Here is a 25,135-nt window from a genome sequence, read left to right as displayed (position 1 = left end):
GTCTAGCTGTTTGGCCGTGGATAATTACCACCGATGACTAGATCTCATTTGAAGTGGTTCAAGTTCATTTCCCCTTTCTGTGGATTCATACACTAATCCACCGAAAACTTGCTCACTTGATTTTATGCTACAGCACAGGGGTTACCTGTCTAGCTTCCATACAGGGATGCTCCAATAGTGAAAGGTCAGGTATCTCTACTAAAGTGGCTACGGCGTGATTAAATGGAGTCTGTCAGCAAATGTATGCCCACCAAATGACTGCCAGTGCATGGTAGGGCACTTGGACACATCTTCAATGTGGATTAAAAACTAAGTTTAAGTGCATTTGCAAAATTAATTGGCAAGTACCCCAAAAGAGGTTTCAAGTTCAGTAAGCGCCTCGCTTCTTGCCAAGACCATCCAGCAACTCCGCCTTTGCCAATTGACAGTACCAGCCTTTGTTACCGCTACTATTCTAGACTTTGAAATCTCACATATGTCCAGCTCTTTCCCATTGATGTCGCTCTACCTGCTCATCCAGGTGTAGATAGTTGTGGCATATGTGCATTATTTTGGAAACTATCCTTTTGTTTTCCATTTTTAGCTTGCTAATACATAGCATTTTAATCTTATGTTTAAAAAAAATGTTATAAAGCGTGTCCCAGTCGCTGGAGGCCCATAAATAAAAATCAACTATAACTCCAAGACTAATGAACACACTTTAATGAAATTTGGTCAAAACATACCTTACTGAAATGAGAATCATTAACTATTTGTAACATATGCTGGAAGTGTCCATTTGCAGTCAAGCACAACTGAACCCAAAGCTTCATATTGCTGAACGTTCTGGTAAGCTTATTCGGCATCAATGCAGCAATTTCTTGTGCAATGTTACTCTTTAATTCTTGGATAGTCCGTGGCTTATTCCAGTAAACTTTCCCCTTCAGGAAGCAGCACAGGCTCCTACTGACTACACCACCCAGCCTAGCTATTCCGTCTTCTCTGCTGGTGTCCACCACTGTGTGGATGATGGCAGTCAGGTTATGGAGTGCTCAACGAACATGTGAGGGGTTCCCGATTTTCATTAAGGTATGCGTTGATTAAATTTCACAAAAACATACTCCTTATTCTTAAAGCTATAGCCAATTATTCCGGACTTCCAGCAAGTGAGACACCCTGTACTAAATTCCTGCTCGAAGCCAAGTGTAGGGTGACATCAACAGTCATGGAGTTGGACTTTGGACAATGGTAAAAGGACTTGGGTAACGATCCTAAGTAGTGAACCACTCCACTGCCAGCTTCCTTATCAGTGCAGATAGCGGTCATCATATAGTTACAATCTGTCCATTCAGGAGGATGTTCATGGGGAATACATCCGATGCACAGTACTGCCGAGGGTTGGGAACAAATTTTCACTTTCATTTGGTCTTACCAAATTTAATGAACAATATGTGAGCAGCTCTTGAAAGAAAAAAACTTTCACCAACAGTTGTATTACATGCTTAACAAAATCTATGCTTCGTATAGTTAATCCTTTTTTGATTTTTCCTGTTCAGATGTATGGTTTTCTTTAATATCAAAGGAAAAAAAATGATTATGTTCATCTACTGTACAATGCTCACTCTCAATGCTGCAGGCACTCTGTAGCTTCACATTAACAAAAATACTCAATACAGAGACAAACTGCAAGAAGGTTATGTCCAATTCAAGCAAAATGTCCCTTCATTCATTCTCATTTTAATCACTTCAAGTAATATAATGAATGGACTCCTAACACCTAGCGGCATCCACACTCCGTCACACACAGTGCGCCTCCCTGGAAAGGTTATTTCAGCCAGTGCAGCCAGATTTAATGCAAAGTATGCAACTAACATTCTCCACCGAGTGGTTATTGTGGCAACTGGGAGATCTTTTTAGACTGTGCAGACACATCATCCAGTCAAAAGATCCCAAGGACAAACAGCACAGCCAGGACCAATCTCCAAGAAAGAATAAATATTTTTTTTCCTGTTTTGTACTTAAAACATGATGCAAACACCATGCGTCCCAGCTCAACCCTTCTCATGCAGATGCACTATTTACAAGGTTGAAAAATACTGCTGTCTTCTGTTCAGTTTAATCTTGTTTTGTTTTTAAAAGTCATGTACAAAGCTATTTTTTTTTTATTTTTTCTTCTATTTTTTCAACTTTTCAAAGCAGTTCAGCTCCAACCCAGGAATAGAAAAGGTGCTTGGGGGCAAGTCTGAAGATAAAAAGGAAACAAGAGAAAAGAGGGAGAAACTGGCAGAGAAAGCAGACTGGTATAACAGGGGAGACACAGGCAGAAAAGAGGTTGGCAAGATGGTATAAAGAACGAATGGAAACGTTCTTCAGAGGGAACGTGGAAGGGGAATCAGCCTGATTACGGCAAGCCAAAGTTAAGAGAAAGCATTTGCAAATAGCTGAGGTGATGCACACATTTTAACCCCTTGGTGCTCAAAGTAACTAGCAATGCCTTATCGAACAATTTTACATGCAGATCAGTGCTTTCCCAGTCACATTTTGCCAAGAGGTTAAATAAGCCTACAATACTGTCAAACCACTGCCTCTGCTAACTGCTTTCCTTTTATTATTACAATATAATTTACTTAAACTTTCTGTTAACAAAAAAAAAAATGGAGAAAAAAAAAATTCTGGTAGGAGCAGAAGAGATGAGAGCAAGAAATTGAAAAAAAATAAAAAGACGGCTGAATGTGCGGAGACCGGCCTCATGAGGCAGAGATGCATTTAATGGGATTTGAAATCTAATGTCAGGTGGCAACAGAGGTTGGTCTGTGGAGACGGCTCAGTCCTCAATATATTCCCACAAGTCCTTTTCATAACCTTCGTGCACATGAAGAAGCAGAACTCGCCTCCTACTCTCGCAGTATCTAAGGGAGGGAAGCAAAACAATCAGGCTAGTTTACCATGAAAGGATCTGCATACAGGCAAAGAATACAAGAGCAGTGCAACAATGTAAATGTTTTGTAAAGAATTTGACAATCTCTGCATAAAGTGAATAATTTTATTCAGAGGTTTACTTCAATCCGGTCTTGAGCTCTCCTGCTTGAAGTTTGTGAAAAGCCAGCAGTGTAGGTAAGACTTTGAATGCGATTGTTCTCAGCAAGAGAAACCAAGTAATCATGATACTATTTAATGGCTAACAAAAAAACATGATGTTATAGCAAGCTTTCCAAACCTACTCAGGGTTCTTCCTCAGGCTTATGGACTTTGGTCACGTTTTGTATGCTGCATTTTTTTTGTTGTTTTTAACTCATTTTTATTGAAATTTTCATGGTATACAAACATGAGTATATTATAAATAGAACTCAAAAAGAAGACCGCACAGCATATATTACTTTTACAGATAAATGGCAGTGATTGATTATAATACAATACTGAGCAATTTCTGTAGTTTATGTAAAGATGATTAACTCTCGGTCGTCTATATATCTTCAAACATTTTATTCCCCTCTTCCCCCCTCCCTCCATATCCCTTTATTAATCAACATTTTTAATAAACATAAAACATCCAACTGAATATAACTATCCCGCTTCATATCCCACTAGCTCCTCCTCCCTTCCCCGGTCAGTCACGTTACTTCCAATAATCCTAGTCTGTTCATATTATCATTATTATGGTACCAAGTAGTGTTGGTGAACTGTGCCATACATTCCATAATTTCCTCGTGGCGAAAAACTTAGGGGCTTGAGATTCCACACGTCGCTCAATCTCAGTTCTTTCTATTTTCAGGAGGTGTTTTAACTGTTGTAAGATATCATTTTTTCCCGGGGATTTGGGTAGCAGCCAGTTATTCAGAAGGCATCTCTTGCCGCTCAGAAGTATGGTATGTGTTATATTGACCTTTTTCATCTGTTCTGGAAATTGGTGAAGTATAAATACTTGTGGTGTTAATTGCAGGTTCTGACCTCCTATGTCTTCTACCAACTTTTGGATCTCAACCAAGTATCTACTTATCTTCGGGCATTGCCAAATGACATGTAAGAAATCAGACTTAGGCGTGGTGCATCTAGAGCAAGCTTGTAACCTTGTTGAGCCATTTGGATTTTGAGGTATGTCAAACCCATAAATTGCTCAGTGTTTTTTTTAAAAATATGTTTCCCCGCCATCGTTCATTTGAGATCGCCTTTCTCACTGAGATCCAGCTCTTAATCATTCCCTCGGGAAGTTCCGGGTCCAGTAGGTCGCAGGACCATTTTTTGAACAAGTTAGAGCTGTTCTCTAAATTTTTTTATATAGAACAGAAATCAAATATTTATGTGAGAGATTTTTAACTAGTGTATCGATAGGGTTAGATATTGCCTCCTTTGTTATATCGGTTAGTCTTTTCTGTAAGAAGTTTCGTACTTGGGCGTATGGGAGGAAATGTGACGTAGGTAAATTGCATTCTATGCACAGCTCCCTAAAAGACTTATATCTAGAAGCTTCTGGATGTATAAGGTGCTGAACTTTTATGATACCCCTCTGTCGCCACGTTTTGAACATTTTGTTTTTCCTTCTTTAAATTCTGGGTGATTCCACAAGTCCATATGTTTGGAGATTTTAAATGGCAGCTCATATGTCTTACGGGCTATTTTCCAGGCTGCTATAGTGTCTCTAGCCAATATAGAATGTTTACTTTCAATAGGAAGATTAGAAGAATCTGTATGCAAGTGGGCATTTAAGCTCCATGGGTTGAATAATTCCGCCTCTAAGTTATTATTAGAAAAATCGCTAGATCCCCTTATCCAGTCCAGAGAATGTCGCACAAGGCTAGCAACATTGTACATACGGATATCCGAGAAATTTACTCCATCTCTACTCTTAGGGAGCATCAATTTTTTCAGAGCAATACGTGCTCGCCTCCGAGACCAGATAAAGGTCGTGAATGCTGTGTGCAATTTCTTCAAGTCGCACCTTTGTAGTAAGAGGGGTATTGTCTGCAGAGGGCAAAGGAGTCTTGGGAAGCTAACCATTTTAATTAGGTGACATCTGCCCAGAAGGGAGAGAGGGAGATTACCCCATCCATGCAATTCTTTTATTATCTTTAGTATCAATGGGGGATAGTTTAGAGAGTAAAGGGATTCTGGTCTCTTGCCTATATTTATTCCCAAGTATTTAATACTATTTTTGACTATACTGACGGGACAGCTTTTGAGATCTATGCCAGTGAGTTTGCCATGGGGGGATATGTCCAGCAATTCACATTTAATAGTGTTTACCTTGAAACCTGATTTCTTCCCAAAAACCCGTGGCAAAACAGTGTGCGGACTACCAAGTGCCAACAAAATATCCGCGAATAGCATTGTCTTGACCGTTTTGTCACGGATCTTGATACCTTCGATCCCTGTAGTCCCTTCTGGTAGTCTTGCTAACGCTTCTATTGCAAGGTTGAATAAAAGTGGTGAGCGGGCATCCCTGCCTGGTACCTTTTTGTAGGGGGAATCGTATAGAGAGAAAACCTGGTGTATAAATTTGTGCCTGAGGGGAGGAGTACAGATTCCACAGATAGGAGCAGAAGGGGCCTATAAAGCCCATCCTGTTCATCACTACTTTCAGCCACTTCCACGAGACATTATCGAACGCCTTTCCTGCGTCTATTGCGAGAAGAGCCGGAGTGGAATGAGCAGAAGGGTGTAATTTTATGTCATCAAACACTGTTAAGATTTTCCGAATGTTCATGATGGCCGAGCGTCTTTTTGTAAAGCCAGTTTGCAATGGGGAAATTAAATGGGGCATGATCTTGGCAAGGCGATTTGCCATAATTTTTGCCATCAACTTTAGATCGGTATTGATTAAGGAGATTGGTGGATATGATTTTGCGTCCGTAGGATCTTTTCCGGGCTTGGGTAACAGTTTAATATGGGCTGTGTTCATGGCCAAGGGCGTGGGACTGTCTCGCATATACCCATTAAACAGTTTCAAATAGTGGGGCAGTCTGGTCTTTTAAGATCTTGAAAAACGCAACCGAATACCCATCTGGTCCCGGGGCCTTGTTATTTCCCAAATTTTTAATACACTCCTTAATTTCCGTTAGATCTATGGGGGCATTTAGTCCAAGTTTGTTCCTCAGTCAGCGAGGGCCAGGTTATGTCTGAAAACATGTCCTCCACTCCCGATTGTGACTGCAAATAGAGTGTTGAGTAAAACTTAAAGAATAAGTTATTAATTTCTTGGGGATGAGACTGTAGTTTTCCTGAGGTGTCTTTCAAGCCTACAATATTTGATCTCTGAAAGGGTTCTCTTGCTAAATTAGCCATTATTTTCCCTGCTTTGTTACTGTATTTAAACAGTTTTGCTTCTTTTCGCGAATATGATAGCTGTTCTCTTTTGTGAAGCCTAGCTTCATAGGACTTCTTTGCTGTCATCGATTTCTGCATGTTATGGTCATTTGGATTTCCCTGGAACTTAGTGTAAGCCTTGCGTAATTCTGCACTATATTGGCTTATTTTATCTTTAATATTTCTTTTTAAGGCTATCATATATGCAATTATCCTGCCTCGGATTACGGCTTTGGCTGCGTCCCATAACAACTGGGGATTATTAGCGTGTTCTTTATTATCAGACATATATTCTAACCATCATCCCCTCAGAAAAGCACAAAAAGTTTCGTCCTCTATCAGATAGGATGGGAATGTCCACAAGTAGTCAGTACCTCTCGGGACCCCCTCTCTCAGAGATAGCACTACTGGCGCATGGTCTGAAATTACCATCTCCCCTATACAAATACTAGATATTTTGGGTATCAAGTGGGGTGTCACTAGCATATACTCTATTCTGGACCATGAGTTGTGTGCATGCGAATAGTGTGTGAATTCCCGTCCCTCCGGGTTGAGCTCCCGCCATATATCCCTAAGTTTGGATGCTTGTAAGAAATTGTATGCTGCATTTTTTTTTAGTTTACAGGTTTATGGATTTAAAAAAATGGATAAAGACAGACAAAAGGGAATGCTGACCCAACCTTGTAAAGGGGGGAAAAAAAACACATAGGATGTGTTTTAACAAACTAAACCCGCTCAACATGAGATTTACCGTATATACCGGCGTATAAGACGACTTTTGAACCCCGAAAAATCTGCTCTGCAGTCGGGGGTCGTCTTATGCGCCGGTAATACAAAAAAAAAAGTGAAGAAAAAAAAAATTTATTACTCACCTCCCACGGCGTTCTGTCGCGCTCCGGCAGGATGTCGCTCGCTCCGGCAGGCTGTCGCTCGCTCCTCGTCCCCGCCGCAGCATAGCTTTCTGAATGCGGGGCTTGAAATCCCCGCTTCCAGAAAGCTAATACACACGCCGGCAGCCATGACATCATTGAATGGCTGTGATTGGCTAAAGCACACGTGGCTTCAGCCAATCACACTCATTCAATGACATCATTGAATGGGTGTGATTGCTAACACGTGCGCCTTCAGCCAATCACAGCCATTCAATGCTGTCATGGCTGCCGGCGTGTGTATTAGCTTTCTGGAAGCGGGGATTTCAAGCCCCGCATTCAGAAAGCTATGCTGCGGCAGGGACGAGGAGCGAGCGACAGCCTGCCGGAGCGAGCGACATCCTGCCGGAGCGCGACAGAACGCCGTGGGAGGTGAGTAATAATTTTTTATTTTTTTTCTCCACTGTATACCGGCGTATAAGGTGACAGTTGGGGGGTCGTCTTATACGCCCCGTCGCCTTATACGCCGGTATATACGGTAGGTCGGTGACAAAATGAAAAAACACTGAAATAAGAGAATTTCATAGGGATATTTAACTTATAATAAACCTATTTACAATAATCTTATCACCCATAGTAGTAGGAAGGGACTTGTTATTTGTATAGCGTCAACTTATTCTGCTGTGCTTTCAGGTACTTTTTTATTACCCCCCAGCAAGCTGGGTACTTATTTTGCCGACCTCGGAAGGATGGAAGGCTGAGTCAGCAACCTTGAGTCGGCTACCTGAACCATGCGGGGATTGAATTCACAAACGTCAGGTCGTGAGCGAGAGCTTAGGACTGCATTCTGCTGCCTTAACACTTAGCGTCACACATTATCTACAGATGAAAAGGCATATAGCTAGAGTCATTGGCAGAAGTATTATAAGAGAGCAAACTAGTTTCCATTCATAAAGCTGGCTAAAGTACTTCAGAGAGAAATCTGCAAACTAAACACGACCATGCACTATCACACAAAATGCAACAGGCTCACCTGTACTTATCTTGTACTTTTTGCTTAATGTCTTGAAGGGAATCCTGGGAAATATCCCGTTCCAGATAGCCAGACAGAACTTCTGTTGCATTCTCTAAATCTGCCTGATTATTCTACACAGAAGGAAAAAAAAGGGGGTTAAAAACGCAAAATATTAGATTGTTTTATGTGAATTTTATATTTTGGGTAGGGTTATTTTAAAATTTCCATATTACATTAATTAAATCACTACACATAATAGAAGCCAATGTCATTTCTGAACTAGTAATAAAACATATGGTGTCCCTGCAGTGCAGACTAAAAACGGTGCTTTGTTCTGCAGCTTCTCTGTAGTGTCAAGTTTCATGGCATTCATCTCTAAGAAGTAATGCAGAGTAGCACAGCTGCAGAATAGTAAGCATATGCCCAAAAAGTACCATAGTGAGTGATACAAGAGCAGAATGAAGTCAGGTAGAGTTCATGTTTAATATGAACAGGCAGGCTATCAATCATCTATGCCTCGTGTCAAGTTCAAGGGCCGTGGGCCAAATCCAGCCCACCATGTCATTTAATGTGGCCCGGGATGAGATCCGGACACAGAAGGACCATCTCTACACTTTCCCTAGAGGACGCAGCCAGCGCTTGTGAGAGGGCAGTGCTATCTTAAATTCGAAAGGGGTGGTGCATAACTCCACACGGCTCTGTTCAGCAACTCACAGGTAGTGGCACAGCTCTGACAGCCCTACCGACGTTACCTAGCCACCCTCAAATATGCATAAATACACAGTGAATACACATGCATCATGCCTATTCACCACATATTTACCAATCCATTGACTTTAATTGAGAATTTTGGTCTGTAATACGGACAAAAATAGGTCATGCTGCGATCTTTTTTCCCCAAACATAAAATACACGCCCGAAACACATATGTCTGAATACCCCAATGCAAATCAATGACGTTTAAGCTGTCCAAATTATGCATGTAAAAAATATGCACATAATACAGAGCATAAATATGCCCATGTGAATGAGCCCTTATAAATAGGCCCTTGAAGGCAACCATAATTGCTGATGCCGCCCTCTGTGAAAAGGAATTTGAAACCCCCTGATCTATGCAGTTCATTCGCCTGCAGGTCCCAAAAATGAGAGATGCTCCAGAGGATTGCCGGAGAAAATTATTGAATAGATGAAAAAGATAAATAACTTCTTTAAATGATTTATCGCCTCATGTTTTGGGTGGTTGCCTTGGACAACTGTATTACTATGCAATTCTCAAGCCTTACTGTGTATACAATGCTGCTTTCTTGTTTCGTTTAAAGCAACAGAAAAAGGCTTTCAGAACACACGCTCAAGACACCAGATCTGCATGGTGGTGGTATACTTCTAACCCCCACCACCACAAATTGGGTTTTCAGGATTTCCATAGTAGTCACAGTAGCTAGCTGCGTTCTTCATCAAAGCTTGAGCCAAGTGATCCACTGCTAAGAGTCAATGACTCTTAGTGGTGCATCACTCGGCTTATGCGTCAATGAGGAACGCAGCTAGCTGCGATAATTAGTTTGAATTGCAGTACACATTGATCAACACCTTGGACGCACCATTTCCATAGTATTGCACAAGTGATATAATTAATGTCAGTGCCTCAGACATTGCCACAGGTGTTCTCTCTTCAAAATATCCTAAAATCATGACCCTCTGAAAGTGTTGAGGCCTCATTCACACAGGCGACAGCAATATCACCACGAGAAAATCCATTCACAGCCACTGAATGGCTGTGATTTGTTCATCGAGAGCTGCAGTGATTGGTTCTCGAGCGCCACGGCTCAGTTAATCAGAGCCATGGCTTCCTGGAGGTGGGATTTTTAAACCCCCTGACCAGGAAGTGGTGGCTGAAGGCTACAAACAAGTGTGCCAGAGCTTCGGGAGGAGAAGTGCGGTGTAGGGGACAGCGCCTGTTAGGTAATGTATTTTTTTTTTTTAATGTACAGTATGGACTAACAGTAGGCTATTGTAAAAGTTGCACTGCATGAAAACCATGATTTTGTGCGATGCGATGAAACACAAAAGGAAGGCTCCATAGGGAAACATGGGCTAAAAACATTGCAAATCGCGGCAATATTCAGCATGCTGCGATTTTTTTCTAGCAAAGCAGCAGCCCACAAAACATCGCTAATGTAAAGGAACCCATTGGAAAGCATGGGCTTCACATACATGCGATTTGTAGCACTGTCGCTACGCCAGAAAAGTCGCACGATTTTGCCATTTATGTGAAAGCGGACTAAAGGTCTGACACCTTGTGAGCTACAGAATTGGACTATACTTGGAGTAGCGACTGGAGGCAAGTTTTTATATCAGCAATATCACAAAACGCATGTATTACAACTTACCTCAAAGATAATTGACTGGTTGTTCTTCTTGAGGTAGAACGCGAAGACGTAAGTGTACATGAGTGTGGAGCGGCACTGGCACAGCACATCCACAGCTTTTTTCAGAAACTGCACTTCAATCCACGACATGTTGTGTTGTTGCATTTCCTCCATCTTCTGCTTAACTTGGGCATACAGCTTGTGCTCAAATCGCAAGCTCTGCATGTGGTTCATGTAGCGATTGCAGTAGAACAGATATCTTTGTAAGGCTGCTCTGGATCGCTGCACCAGTGGAATACAGTACAATGAGCTCTCTCATATTAACCAATGCAAAATCATATTGGACATTTAAAAGATATATTTCAAGCAAAACAAAACATCATTAATTAGCACCCTCCAGATTTACCTAATCCCCCTTCCTTATTTGAGTTAGTTACAGCATGCTTCATTATTACTTCATGCTAGTAACAGTGGCCTATAAAGCTCCATGTCATGTCCATGACTAAATCAGTTCTTCTCCTGGTCTACTTAGTCATGTTCCAACTCCCTTGTTCCCCACAAGTACTATGCATGACATTCTTTACTGCTTCTGCACAGACTCTTTCCTTGCACCATAGCACCCAAACTGCATCAATCAATCCTGATGCAGCATAAAGCCCCATTTACATGGGGCGATCATCATATAAATCTCGTTAGATCAAGCAGTTTGCATGATGATTCTGCAGTGTAAACGAATGAAGTCAAAGACTGATCAGTGATAAATCGCTGATCCAGTTCTTTCACGAAGACCATAAAATAATCGTTGGTCTGCCGCTGCATCGTTCAGTTTAAACAGGCAGTTGTTCATCTATGAATGACTGCCTATTTACTGCGAATGGAAGCGGACGGGCTGGAACGAACCCCGACCCACCTCGCCTCCATTCACTGAGTGATGAGCAAAAAGTAGAGGATGTGTAAAAGCAGAGGAGCGATCGTTGCTGGGACAGCTGTCGGGTGCTGCAGCCCAATGACAGTCTAAGTCGGAGTCCAGAGAGAGCCGACACTACAAGTTCAACATGCTTCTCTCAAGTTACAGGCACAAGCTCAGTAGCAGCCCCGACATGAAATGGCCTCGGAAAAGGGATTATATGCGTAATTGAGCAGAATCATAAACTTACACTGCTTTCTGAATTGCTGCTTTACTTCTTAATTAAAAAGGAAAACCTACAATAAGGAACTAAAAAAGAAACAGTCCCACGCAGTGTTCCCACCTCCAACGCATTATTTAAAAAAAATAAATGAATAACCGCTCTCCCAACTTTCAGATGGCGGCAACACAGGTGCGTTTTACCGTCTATATTACGGTCAAATAACTAGATTTCCCATGGTTCTAGAGAACCGAACGGAGATCACCATAGAACCTTATGGTAACCCATTTTCTTTTTGTGGAACCTTGCTTGGCCAAATCATTTCCACTTGCACATGTAGCAACTGAGGTTATAGAATAATAAGGAACTGTAAATGATGCAGTTCTACAAACTAATTTTCCACTTCCATGTACTTACCTCTTGTGCATCTCGAGCAGCTTTTGCATCGTCTTCATTGTAGCGATTACAATTATACCTGTAAATATTTGGTACTGTTATTATACTATGTAGATAAAATAATAGGAGCCTCTGACGTAAAACATAACTGAATATCTGACTATTTAGGCCTCCTGCACACGGGCGGATTTGCATTGCAAAATCTGGAGCGGGATTCCGCCTCCGGATTCTGCAGCATAGCACACTACGACAATCTGTGATTTCCTGCCCACGAGCGGAAATAGATTGCGATTTTCCGTTCGTGGGTGAAAAATCGTAGCATGCTACGATTTTGTACAGGCTTCGCATGGCTGGCTCCCACTAAAGTCAATGGAAGCCATCCGTCCCGAAGCACTATGGAAGTATCGCGGGATCTGCATCATCACAGAGTGCCAGCAGCTACTGCGCATGCACGTCGGAGTGCCGGCTAGCACATCCGCAGCGCTGAACAGACGACGAAGGACAGGTATGTACAAGACATCAGCCTGGCACTGGGTCTAACTCTGCTGCATGAGGGGTCCAACCCGCTCATGTGCAGGCGGCTTTAATAATATAAAGTTTCCATGAAGGGACCAGCATCACTTGCCAGAAAACAGTTCAGTCTTTCTCCAACTAACTGACTGGTCAGAGGCAATGATCACAACAGCACAAAACTATCTGTATTCTCCACGTATCTTCACAATATTCATAGCTCTGTCAAAGCTTCAAACACTACACTTACCATGCTGATCCATGGGGTTCCCAAGGACCCAAACACACCCAGCAGAATTCAGCTTTGCAGTTTTGGTTCCGACATACCATATGATTACAGCCTCCATCTTTCTCTATGGTTACATGACATTTGGGACACTCCTGGCAAGAAAAACAAAAGAAAAAAAAGTCAAATTTAATATGATCTATGAAAGAGGCCAAATCTGACTATATATTGGAAGGATTTGGTTGACGGGCTTATAACAAAAAAGTTAAAATGAAAACGTGGAGGAAGATGGGATTTGATGGGAGGTCACAAGCTGCAAACAATTTATTTCGAATGATAATCAGGTTTTAATTTAAAAATGTATTCTGTTTGCAGATTAAATTAATTATATTTAATTTTTTTGTGTTCTCCAAACATTCATGCGCTTTAGAATTATTTTTAAAAAATCCTGTGTAGAAAAGAACTAGAGTGTCAATCCTTGCCAAATCAAGTTCATATTCTTGATCAGTCAGACAGTCTCAAAGTCATACCTGGTTCAATATAAATGTTCTGTAAACTTGCCCTAGCTGCTAAACTCTTCACGGTTCCACCAAATCACCACAACTTCCTACCATAAGATGTGGCAAAGAAATGCCACTCAGCAGGAATCCCACAATCGAATTTGTGGTGTAGTAGGTTTTGAACATTTATTTCTGTTGTTGCATTGGGCAGCACTTCAATGTGAGAAATAAAATATCTTACATACATTTTTGACACATCGTTTTAGAAATACAATGAAATGCTTTTGAAATGTATATACAGCTGTTGAAGTGCGTTGCAAACAGTTTGAAATAACTACAAAGGTTTGTCCAGTACATGACTATTTCTTGAAGGGTGAATTGTGGCTTAGGCCACTCTGACATGCGGTCACTTTTTCTTTCGTTTTTGGATGAAAGTTCCTGCGTCCAACAGCGAGTTTTAGCACACCCCATCATTGTTATAGGATGCGCTAAATGCGGTAAAAAGGAGCAAACAGCGTTTCAAAAATCAAGGCCCATAGAGCAGACAGCGCATGTCTGCGTGGCCCATTGAAATCAATGGGAGTGTTCTACCGCGATTACCGCAGCGTACCAAAATCGCATGTGTGAGAGTGGCCTTGGGCATTATTCCAGTGCATCACTGGACTGCAATAACTGGTGACAGCAGTGACCTTCTACAGCCACTGATTGGCTGCAGTAGTCACGTATCCTGGTAAACAGCAACCGTCCCAAAATGAATCTTGCACCAAGGAGGAGTCTCATTTACCTGTATTAGGGAGCATTCACACAGTGTAATCGTACACGCTGTGTGACTTCGCTTGGGGGTTCCATGACAGCGGGAGAAAAAAAAGCATTGTGACAGAATCCCCGACCGGAAACAAAGAACCATTCACTTCTATCGTGAAATGGACACCTCTTTGGTACAATAAAGCTGTGTGAACGCTCCCTTACATACTTTAGTCCAAAAATTTAAAATTACACTTTTTTTTTTTGAGATATTCAAAAGGTCAAATTTACATAGTTTGCCCTTGAAATGAAGAATATAATTCTTTTCTGCTGGCTACTGAGATACGCAGTTAAACTATTTAGATGCTGCAATCGAAGCAAACAGCTGTGATCAGAGCCAACTCATATTGTAGCTATTGCCGGGAGCTATCACCTGTTAAACAGCTGACACTTGCCAGGTATGGAGCAGACTTTGCTCCCAAGTTCACTTCATACACCCTTTGTGACCACATAAAGTATATTTACAGCATACAGTCAGAAAGGGGTTAACCCTTTCCAATCCACTGTCTGACATCTGAAGACATTCTGATTGAAGGCTGTACAGCTCCGATGTCAGAAGACGTCCGGCAGGGTATTGTTACTGTATATTACTGGCCGCTCTGTTGTCGGGGGCCTCTCCAGCATGTCCCATACCAGCAGACGGTGCCATTGTATAATGGCAAAAAGAGAAAACCCCCTAGGAAACCCTGAATCCAAAATTGGATTGCAAAGGGTTAATGCAGTGCTCAGGGTTTGTGGACTGCTAGCACACTACTACTAGTAAATAGCTGAACCGTCACACAAAAGAACCACAGATATTTAGAAGATTATTGGCAAAAAATTAGAAATCTCACCTTTGTGTTAGCTGCAATCCAATTTGATGTTTCACTGTCATCATCACACTTCTTTATCCATTTTTTAAGCCACTGCAAGGAACAAAATTATACGGTAATTGTAAGTGATTTACGTTTTCCCTTTTTAAAGGCGGTCGCACAAAAAAAAAAAAAAAAAAAATTCTAGATGATGCAGGCTATGGAAACACAGTACTGCCCCAATGACTTGGAGCTCTATTTGGACAGAATCTTCAAAGCATGTTTATTCCGAGACACCATTATAGTAAGAAGACATACTGAGGAAATGATGCGAGCGAGACAGATTTACTGCAATGTCTGGCATCTCTTCTGGCAAGCAGAGAAGACTTGCAGCTTCAGGAACAACAGGCTCGCCATACCAGGGATACCCAGTGAAGCAGCAAGGGAAGCAAAACTGAGCATCCTGGAACACTTACTAGTGTGGACAAAGAATAGAAACAGCAGGTTGTGCGGCTATAGCATTAGTACTGGGATATCTAGGGGCAGAAATAGTTTTTTAAGTGAAAATACAAAAAGGTTTAACCCTTTCCAATCCAATTTGTATCCTGGTTTTCCTAGGGGGATTACTCTTTTTCTGCCGTTATGCAATAGCGCTATCTGCTGGCTAAAGCCAGTACTGCATGAGGTGGCACGTTGGATAGGCTCCGACAGCAGAGAGGCTGGCAATATACAGTAAGAGAACCCCGACGGATGTCTTCCAACATAGGAGCTGTACAGCCTTAAATCATGTCTTCAGAGGTCAGACAGTGGATTGGAAAGGGTTAATATAAGGGCTGGATTCAACAAATATTTTACGAGGGACAACCCCTTTAAGTGTAATGCTTCAGTCCCATACAAAATAATGCCCATACTGCTACCCGAAAAAAAGGATTGACCAAATATGTTCAACATGTTAATCAGAGGGTACCTACCTTACATTTAACAGGATCATGCCAATTCTCTCCACAATTGAAACTGTAATTTAAAAAAACAAAAACAAAACATGAACAATTACATCAGTTGACACCAACTATAACAAAAGGCTTTATTTAAAAGGGAACTCATGGTGCTGCAGCACTTCTAAACCGCATTCCAAACACGCCCTTATTAAAATCGATCACTTGTCACACTGGCAGAGAAAGCTCTTTTATATCTGTGTGTGATGTATGCAAGTAGCATATGTGGAGTCATTGGAGTAGTGGGGAAGGACTGCAGAGTTCTGGGTTATTAGGCCCATTACTATGTGATTGGCATATCCCCAGGTATTTGAGATCAGTGCTAGCTGCTCTGAAATCCTGTGCATGCTCTGTCCAGCTCCCTTCATTAGTACACTAGCGGGGGAGCAATGCAAGCAAATATGAAGCACAGGTGTATACATCTTGGATCGCTGTGCATGTAAAATGCTGTTCAACTGCATGTATATTGTTTATTGCTCATTCAGGGGTTTAGCTAAGACATGGCTAAGTGAGCACACTCCACTGTTTCCAATGATGGTATTACTGTTGCTACTTTACTGCTGGAGACACAGAGGTGATCACTACATATCAGTTCTTGCAGTAGTGTTGACTCACCAGAACTGACGACCACATTTGCAACGCACAGGCTTGGCATCTGGATACTGAACTTTAACAACATGATGACAGTCTGGGGCAGGGCACCACTTCAATAGTCTGTTACACTAAATAATAAAAATACTAATTTTAAGTAAATAAAGCAATAAGGATAATGCAATAATACATGTCTAATTTAGCATTGCTGAAACAGCACAAAACCCATGTATATACCTCCAAAAAAGTGCTTTGTAGTAATTCTAGAAACCTATGTACCTGTGATAGTGGCACGTTTGATCAATTTTGTGTTCACTGCGATTAAAGATTATGTGAACGTTCAAAAAATACATTTTCAATGTTTGTACCTTCTGGGGTTCAAGTGGCATGGCTACTGACTTCGCTGTTGTGTCCACCAAACTGTTATGTACACAAACTACACCAAACACCAAAATTGCACCTTTTGCCTAATTGAAGCGTGCCTAACTTAAGATCACTTTTCAGAATTAGCTACACTGTGTACATGAAGAATAACACTACATCTGCCCATTATATGACTTGCATCCCACATTTTCCTCTCTGGAGGTTGTACATCTAATTTTAAGTTCTCTGTGAACTGGTGGGACAAGACTGCTTCTGTGATATCATCTCTACACTGCAAATGGGAAAAAAACTGTGAATTCTGCTCCCACACACTTGCAGTTTAACGTAAATGTCAATGGGACTTTTTTAATGTTAAAAAAGCATTGCAAGTTTGTGCTTTGTGATTTTTGTGTGCTGCGTTTATTAACATAAAAAAGTCCCATTGGCATTCGCATTAAAAAAATGCAAGTGTGTGGGAGCCCTTAAACATGCAGATATTTACCTACATTGGGAGGACATTATAACAGTGTGTTAATGTGCTTTTACACAGAACGATTATGGTTCACTCGAGCGAACAAGCAAAAGACATCACAATTTACTCAGGCAGTCAGTTTAGACACAAAAATAAAAATGTTATTTATTAACAATATTGTCCGGCCGTTCAGTTTACTGTACCAGTGAATGAGAACCACTGGACAATCGTTTTTTAAACCAAATGATTGGTGAACGAGCCTACGATTTTTGCTTGCATGAAATGAACGATAAGCAAATGAATTATTCAATCGTTAGCCATATTTAGACTACATGATTATCGTTCATTTCCGCTCGTTTAAATGGTTTTTTGAACGATAATTGTGTGGTGTAAAAGGGCCTTATAGCTGGAAAAAACACACATGTCCATTAAGTTCTGCCTATTTAATAAAGTACCAATCACTGAAGATGTGTTTTCTGTAGCGGTGGAATAGTACAGCACTGACATTAGCTCCAGTAGCTACCACCTCTTCATGCTCCCCCCCCCCCCCCGACTCTATAGACTTCTATAAGCTGGATGAGTCATAACACGGAGTCTGCCTTTATACTTAACGATTATCGTTCAAAAATATGTTTCAAACAAGCGAAAGTGTACAATATCGTTCAGCTTTAAGGATGAGCCAGCAACCAGACAACGAACGACAATCGTGCACTTTTCATTCTTCGTTCATTCTCAGCAGGACTAAGAATCATCGTTGGCTCATGCACTTATTGCGGTTAAACACTCTCCGCTCAGTGTTTCACATAGGTATGTGGAGCATTGATCGAGAAGTGAATGATTTTCAATGTTGGTCTGCCAATCTTGTTATCTGTGTTACTAGGTATGGACTTCACTTGACAATAGGCAGTGGACAGTAAATTAAAACTAAGACCCATAGTGGCCAGTACTAGTGATGGATTTTTCAGCACAAAAACATACTTTTAGCTTAATAAAGTGATTTTCACAATTGCTAGCTATAATATTGGATATCACATAAGAACATGTTTGTTAAAAAATTAGTGACCATTTTAAAGACAGAAGCAAGAAGAGCTGACCCAGCATCTTTTAAAGCCATGAGCTTTGTTCATAAACACTAAAATCTGAACGGGAAAGATATATAGCACACATTAACAAATATCAAGCAATTGTATTAAAAACAAAAAGGCATTGAAAAACAAAAAACACTTTAAAAAAAAATAACAACATAGATATATATACACATACACACATATAATTTTTTTTCCAGTTTAGGGACAAGTATTCTTTATTAACAACCTTAAAACACAGAATTTTTATTACCTACACTAAAATCTATTTCTTGTCTCATTCATTGGTGAACACAGTAAGACTCTGGGGTATAGGTCCTGCCACTGGGAGGCAGACACTAAGCAAAAAGGTTGTTAGTTTCTCCTACTGAGCTAAATCAGTTTGTACAAGAGCAGTAGGAAAAAAAACAAATAACACAATGTCAAATAATGCAGACCATTACAAACAAAAACAGTACTATGTAAAGCCCAATGCACACGGCCGGATTTGCACTGCGGAATCCGGACCGGGTGTCCGCAGCTCTATTTCGAGCCGGATTCCGTCCATCCTGCTGCCCTTCAGCAATAATTGCGGAAAGGCCGCGGGATCCGCATCATCGTCTAGCGACGGCGCTGTCACATCTGTACTGTGCATGTGTGCCGGCGCACCAGCTGGTAGATCCAAAGTATAGAAGAAAAATCATCCGGACAGGTACGCAGGGGCTCACCGGCCGGGCACCGGGTTGGATTCCGCTGCGGGATCCCACATGCAGAATCTGACCCGGTCTTGTGCATTCAGCCTAAAAGACAGAATAGATTGAGGATCTTCTCTGAGAAGACAATCCGAGCTCTTATGTCCCCCTATGAACGAGACAAGAAATGGATTTTATGGTTAGTAACAAAAATCTTGTTTTCTAATCTGTGACATTGGGGACACAGCAAGTCTTTGGGAGGTTCCAAAGTAGTCTCCAAGGAATGGACAAAGGACAGGGTAAATGCAGATAGCATGCTGCCACCTGCTGATCCATATAACCAAGACATCCACCAGAGGATGAGAAGGAATATATTCTGTAGAATGTGAAACCTGAGAGATGGTCAAATTGCTAGCACAGCCAAAGCCTTTACTAAAATGCTGAGGATGTGCTACCTCTATAGTGGAATTATATCAACAAGGGAGTGTGACACCTATGGCCAACAAGAGTTAAGCCACACCGAAACCAGATGTAGAGGAAGGACAGTGTACCAGGAAATGGAAGAAGAGGAGACCCCTGAAGAGACCGGGTGGGCTACATTGTCTTAGTGGGTTCTTGAAAATTATACCCCACACCAATCCATTCCCCAAGAAAACTGATAGACTAGTAAGAGTATACATTATGAGCCACTATTCCTTTCTTTCCTGCCTGTTCTTCAGCCTTGTTGAAGATAGAGTTCTGACAATTCCCAGTCCTCTCAGATCTCTACTACAAAGCGTGGAATCATCTAACCTCTGCTAGTAGTCAAGGCAAACCAAGACAATGGATGAAATTAAGTCGAAAAAGGTCTTCTACTTAAACCTTATGAAAGGAAGAAGAACTCACCCTCTGATTTGATTTGTTCTTGACTATGCATTTTGGTCATCCAGTTCTCTACTCCTGCAATATAGCAGGTCAAGAGAGCCAAAACGTGGGACGTAATCCACTGCAGGATGTTAATAATCTCTAATGAAACTGCGTCGCTGTGGGTCTGCAACTGCCTAGACAGGCCATTACAGTGGGGTTCTACAACTGACCAAAGCAGGGTATATAGACAGCAAATAGATCTACTGTACGAGTGGGCACACCGATGATCTGAAGTTCCAGGACGATTATCGTGAGTGGGAGTTCTAGAAGGATCTGTAGTGGAACGTTGGAAGGAGGGGCCAGAATCCCCATGGGGAGGGAAGTAGCATCAGTAGAAAGCTATCAGTACGTTAGGATGGTCAAGAATCTGTACTATTAACCCGTTGAGTGGCGGGTTTCTTACCACCCTGTCGTACCCACCAGGGCAGGTTTTTTAAATGGTCTAATCATTTAATTAAAACTAATTTTGCAGTCGCGTTCCAAGAGCCATATCTTTTTCACTTTTCCATTGACACGGCCATATGAGGGCTTGTTTTTTGTGGGACAAGTTGTACTTTATGATGGCATCATTTTTGGGTATACATAATGTATTGCATAACTTTTGTAAAACAATTTGTCGGGAGATTGGGGGGGGGGAAATTCTGCAATTTGTTTTTTGGATTTCATTTTTACAGCGTTCAGTGTGCAGAATAAATAGTGTGATAACATTATTCTCTGAGTCACACGATTCCGGCGATACAAAGTTTATACAGTTTGTTTATGTTTTGATATTTTTGTCCATTTAAAACTTTTTTTTTTTTTAAAGGTTTGCTTTTGTGTCGCCACATTCCAAGAGCCGTATTAATTTTATTTTTCCATTGTCAGAGCTCTAAAAGGGCCTGTTTTTTGCGGGATGAACTCCAGTCTTCATTTATCAAATTTTTTGGAACATGTAAAATTTTGATCGCTTTTTATTCCATTTTTTGTAGTGGCAAGATTAACAAAATCTGTAATTCTGGCATGTTTTTATTTTTCACTGCATTCTCTGAGCAGCATAAATAATGTATTAAAGTAATTCTACAGGCCAGTACGATTATGCCAATACCAAATTGTAATTTTTTTTTTTTTTTTTTTTAGTGTGAAAAAGAAAAAAAACTAAGGAATAAAACTTTCAATCCCCTCCCTTTTGCCATATCTATAATTAAAAAAATTAATTCATAAAAGAAAAATACACATTTGGTATCGCCGCGTCCATAAATGTCCGATCTATCAAAGATAGTGCATTATTTCCCCCTCACGGTGAACGTAGTCCAAAGAAAAAAACAAAACAAAAAAAGGACCCCACAAATGCACTTTTTCAGTCACCGTCTCTCAGAAAAAATGCAATAAAAAGCGATCAAAAAGTCGTATCTATTCTGGATTAGCACTAACGTAAACTACAGTACATCTCGCAAAAAATGAGCCCTTGCTCAAGTACATCGACGGAAAAATAAAAAAATTTATTGTTTTTGAAAAAGAAATAAAAGTACTACAGCAAAAAAAAAATATACACCTTTGGTATCGTAGTAATCGTTTTGACGAATAGAATAAAGTTATCAGGTCATTTTTGTTGCAGTTTGCGCGCCGTAGAAACAAAACGCTCTGAAAGATGGCGGAATGTCAAATACAACTTGTCCTGCAAAAAACAATGCAGCGATGTCGATGAATACATAAAGGAGTTATGATTTTTTTATGGGGAAAAAAGAAAAAAAGGGGGCCATGTCATTAAGGGGTTAAATAATGTACTAACTTTCTTCTCTGAGTCATTACAACGCAGGGATACCACATGTGTAATTTTATTTTTAATTTTTTTACATAGTAAAGGGAGAGAACTGGGTTTTTTTTAAGTTTTTTAAAATAATTTTTGAACTTTTTTTTTGTCCCTTTAGGGGACTTTCACAGAGACCCAGCAGGACCCCCTGATCACATTCCAGGAGTCCGATGGTGACAGTCCTTTACATGCTGCAGTGACAGCCCTTTACATGCTGCAGTCACATAAGACTGCAGCATTTAAAGGGTTAACACAGCAGAGATCAAAGGTTTTCTCTGATCTCTACTGTAAGAACTGGTGCCTGGCTGTCCTCTGACAGCCAAGCACCAGCTCTCCCTGCCACAGAGACCATCGGCTTGCTTCTGACAATGGCAACCACTATGGCAACCTGTAAACAAACCTGTGCAGGAGTTTGAATTCAGAAGCAGGAGATTGCCGGCAGATCGGCAATATCTTCCTGCTTCTGTTTTTCAAAGTCCTGCACTCGTTCTCTGTGGGACTGTGCAGGCAGAGCACAATGCCACAGCTTGTGGCATTGTGCTCTGCAGCTCCCATAGTGATACATAGCCTGGAAATCTTCCGGGCTATATCGCTATGGGCAATGGAGCCCGTCCCTGAAAATTTCCGGGCGTGCCACTCAAGGGGTTAAGCTGGGATGTTTACCAAAAGAAGAGAGTGCATGGAATAGGGAGAAAGATCAATTATATGTAGGGAAAACCAATTTGCCCAAAAGTACATGGGTAGTGATTTTATTTTTTTTTCCGGGTGTGGACTAAGGACAAAATATCGAGGATGAGCACTACAAAGCACAGCAGGCACCTTGACCTTAGGGACTGAGGCAATAGATGCGATGGAAGACACCCACAGTTAAGATAACGTTCTGTTGAGCCTAGTTACCCCCACCTAAGGAAGAAGCTGCATCTCCCTGACACGTGCAAAACTGCCAGCATTGGCAACCGTACCCAACAGAAAAGGAAGGTGCAATGTGCAACGTAATGTTTGCAGAAAATCACTATAGGCAATTACAGAGTAAAGTATCAGTCTAATACAGTCCCTGCATGTGTAGGTGGTTTAGTTACTTATGATAGTATTAGATGACTTTTGCTATGGAAGGGATCGTCAACGTTGACTAATGCTGAAGCAAATACATAGCCTGGTAAGTGCACTGTCACGTAAGAGAGGATAGTCACTCGCCAGGCAGAAGAACCAACTGAAAGGGTTTTAACAATGTTCCTCAGTGTTACCCAGACAAGCCTGTTGAAGCCTCATCCAGAGAGCACCTTTGCCTAGGATAAATACTGTCAGTAACTGTTAACTTGGGCTTTAAGTCAGGGCATCCTAGATGAGGAAAAAGAAAAAAAACCTATAAGGTCTGCCTCCTACAGACACTAAGCTAAAACTGATCTAGCTCAGTACCTGCAGGAGGAGTATAGCTGATAATAGAAGCTAACACTTTTGTGCTTAGTGTCTGCCTCCTAAAGGTAGCAACTATACCAATGGTCCTGCTGTGTCCTGCAATGAGACAGACGGGGAAAAAAAAATCTTTAACCACTTACATTCCCTATGAAATAATGCTAAGCAATTTAGCTTTTTTTTACTGTATACTTCTATTGAATACAAAATTTTCATACATAACATGATTAGATGATAAATTATACAATTTAAAATAACAGATCACATAAGAGAATACAACCACTTTCACATTTGCACTGGAGCCTCCATTTGGAGGGTTCGTCGCAGATCTGTCACAAAAACCAGAAGAAAATGCGCTCCATGCAGCCCTTTTTCACCTGGTAAAATGCTAATACAGCTGGGCAGAAACCAAATGGACCCCATTATAGTCATTGGAGTCTGTTTGGTTCTGTCATAAGACAGATCCATTTGGCCAGGGAATTCCGCTTTCCTGCTCCCTGAACAGAAAAAACAGCAGGAAATCGGAACCCTCGACGTAGATGTGAAGGCAACCTAAGACCCACAATTGCTTAGACCTCTGTGGCAAGCAAAGGTCTAAGGACCCTTTTATACAGACTGATAAATTGTTAGATTGTCGCATCCAGCTTCAGCTGCTCTTCCTGGAAATGTATAAGTTGTTAACATTCTCAATAGGATGTGTGTCCTTACACAATTTGATGTGATTGTGAGAGAAACCAAGTAATCCTGTAGATATGATACCTTTTAATGGCTAACAAAAATGCATGATGTAATAATAGCGAGCTTTTGGACCTGCTCAGGGTTCTTCCTCAGGCTTTTGGAATAGGTTTGAAGAAACATTCATTTATATACACATACATATGACAAGGACAGACATGGTGTGGTTAATTTGCACTTAAAAGCAATACAAGAACAGAATGAGCAGAGCAGTACATGCTTAATTAGTCCACTGATAAGGATGTGAATCAGGAGTGCATTGCCCTCTGACATACAAAAAGGAACTTATCCATGTAAGGTAAGGAGCTGTAAGACCTGCTCACATGTACTGAGGACAGGATACAAATCCCCAACACGCAGCAGGACTATAAGATCCCGGGGACATTCACATGTTCCACGCCCAATGTTGTGTACCTGATCATGTGCAGTAAATGTCCTGTTGGGAGCCTTAATGTTGCAGGCCTTAATGTTGGAGAAACAGGACGATGACTTAAAGCAAGGATGAGTGTCATCGCCAAACAATTAAACAGAGAAACATAGAATTACCTGTTGCCGAGCACTTCTCTAGTCATGGACACAACATACAACATATAAAGGTTCTATATTAAAAGGCAATTTCAAAAATCACAAAGCCATGGAAGAATTTGGGAGTATTGGTTTATAATCACCTTTGACACGTTCAACAGAGGCCTACATTTTTCAAGAGGATTAATGCGTGACTAGGAAGTATGAGAAATTCATAGCACAGATAACACTGTTAGCCTGGTGACCACCTAACACTAATTCAGAGACCATAAAACTTTCACATCCTTACCAGTGGACTAAGTATTTACTGCTCCACTCATTCTGTTCTGGTATTCAATTGAAGACAGCTGTGCGTTGCCCGCACAAAATTGCAGCATGCTGCGATTTTTTTCCCCCCATGAGCGGAAAGTCGCAATCGTTGTAGGAGGCCTAACATGGTACCAAACTTTTTTCAATTTACACAGTTTGTCACTCTCAGTAGTGAATGGACAATGTCAATTTGTCAGTCTAGGGACACACCCAATTGATAAGGGGAATGGTGATAACCAGTTACCCAGTTAAATTTATTCAAACATTTGCAAGGGAAATTACAGAGAAACAGGAAACTGGAATTCTGCATTTACCTAAAAGAGAAATACCAGGACAGACAGCAATTAATTTCTACTACTGGTGACCCAGTCCCCAGCATAAGACGAACATTCCAAGAA

At 41.1% G+C, this 25,135-nt stretch overlaps 1 protein-coding gene across 1 annotated transcript in view; it reads right to left on the bottom strand.

Moving 5' to 3' along the window:
• Window positions 1–2,079: 2,079 nt before the first annotated feature.
• The window catches only part of ARIH1 (ariadne RBR E3 ubiquitin protein ligase 1), a 54,378-nt gene continuing 31,322 nt past the window's right edge, over window positions 2,080–25,135 (bottom strand). The window contains exons 7-14 of the mRNA XM_066592340.1: window positions 16,494–16,600; window positions 15,855–15,897; window positions 14,926–14,997; window positions 12,813–12,943; window positions 12,074–12,131; window positions 10,551–10,811; window positions 8,182–8,294; window positions 2,080–2,888 (exon numbers count right to left, since the gene is read on the bottom strand). Coding sequence (XP_066448437.1) covers window positions 2,804–2,888; window positions 8,182–8,294; window positions 10,551–10,811; window positions 12,074–12,131; window positions 12,813–12,943; window positions 14,926–14,997; window positions 15,855–15,897; window positions 16,494–16,600 — 870 coding nt within the window. The 3' untranslated portion in view covers window positions 2,080–2,803. The remainder of the gene's footprint in view (window positions 2,889–8,181; window positions 8,295–10,550; window positions 10,812–12,073; window positions 12,132–12,812; window positions 12,944–14,925; window positions 14,998–15,854; window positions 15,898–16,493; window positions 16,601–25,135) is intronic.

This window comes from Eleutherodactylus coqui, chromosome 2 (genome assembly GCF_035609145.1).
Source record: "Eleutherodactylus coqui strain aEleCoq1 chromosome 2, aEleCoq1.hap1, whole genome shotgun sequence".
Classification (NCBI taxonomy): Eukaryota; Metazoa; Chordata; class Amphibia; order Anura; family Eleutherodactylidae; genus Eleutherodactylus; species Eleutherodactylus coqui.
Note: the sequence above shows the minus strand (reverse complement) of the source record. Positions and strands in the feature narration are given on the sequence as shown.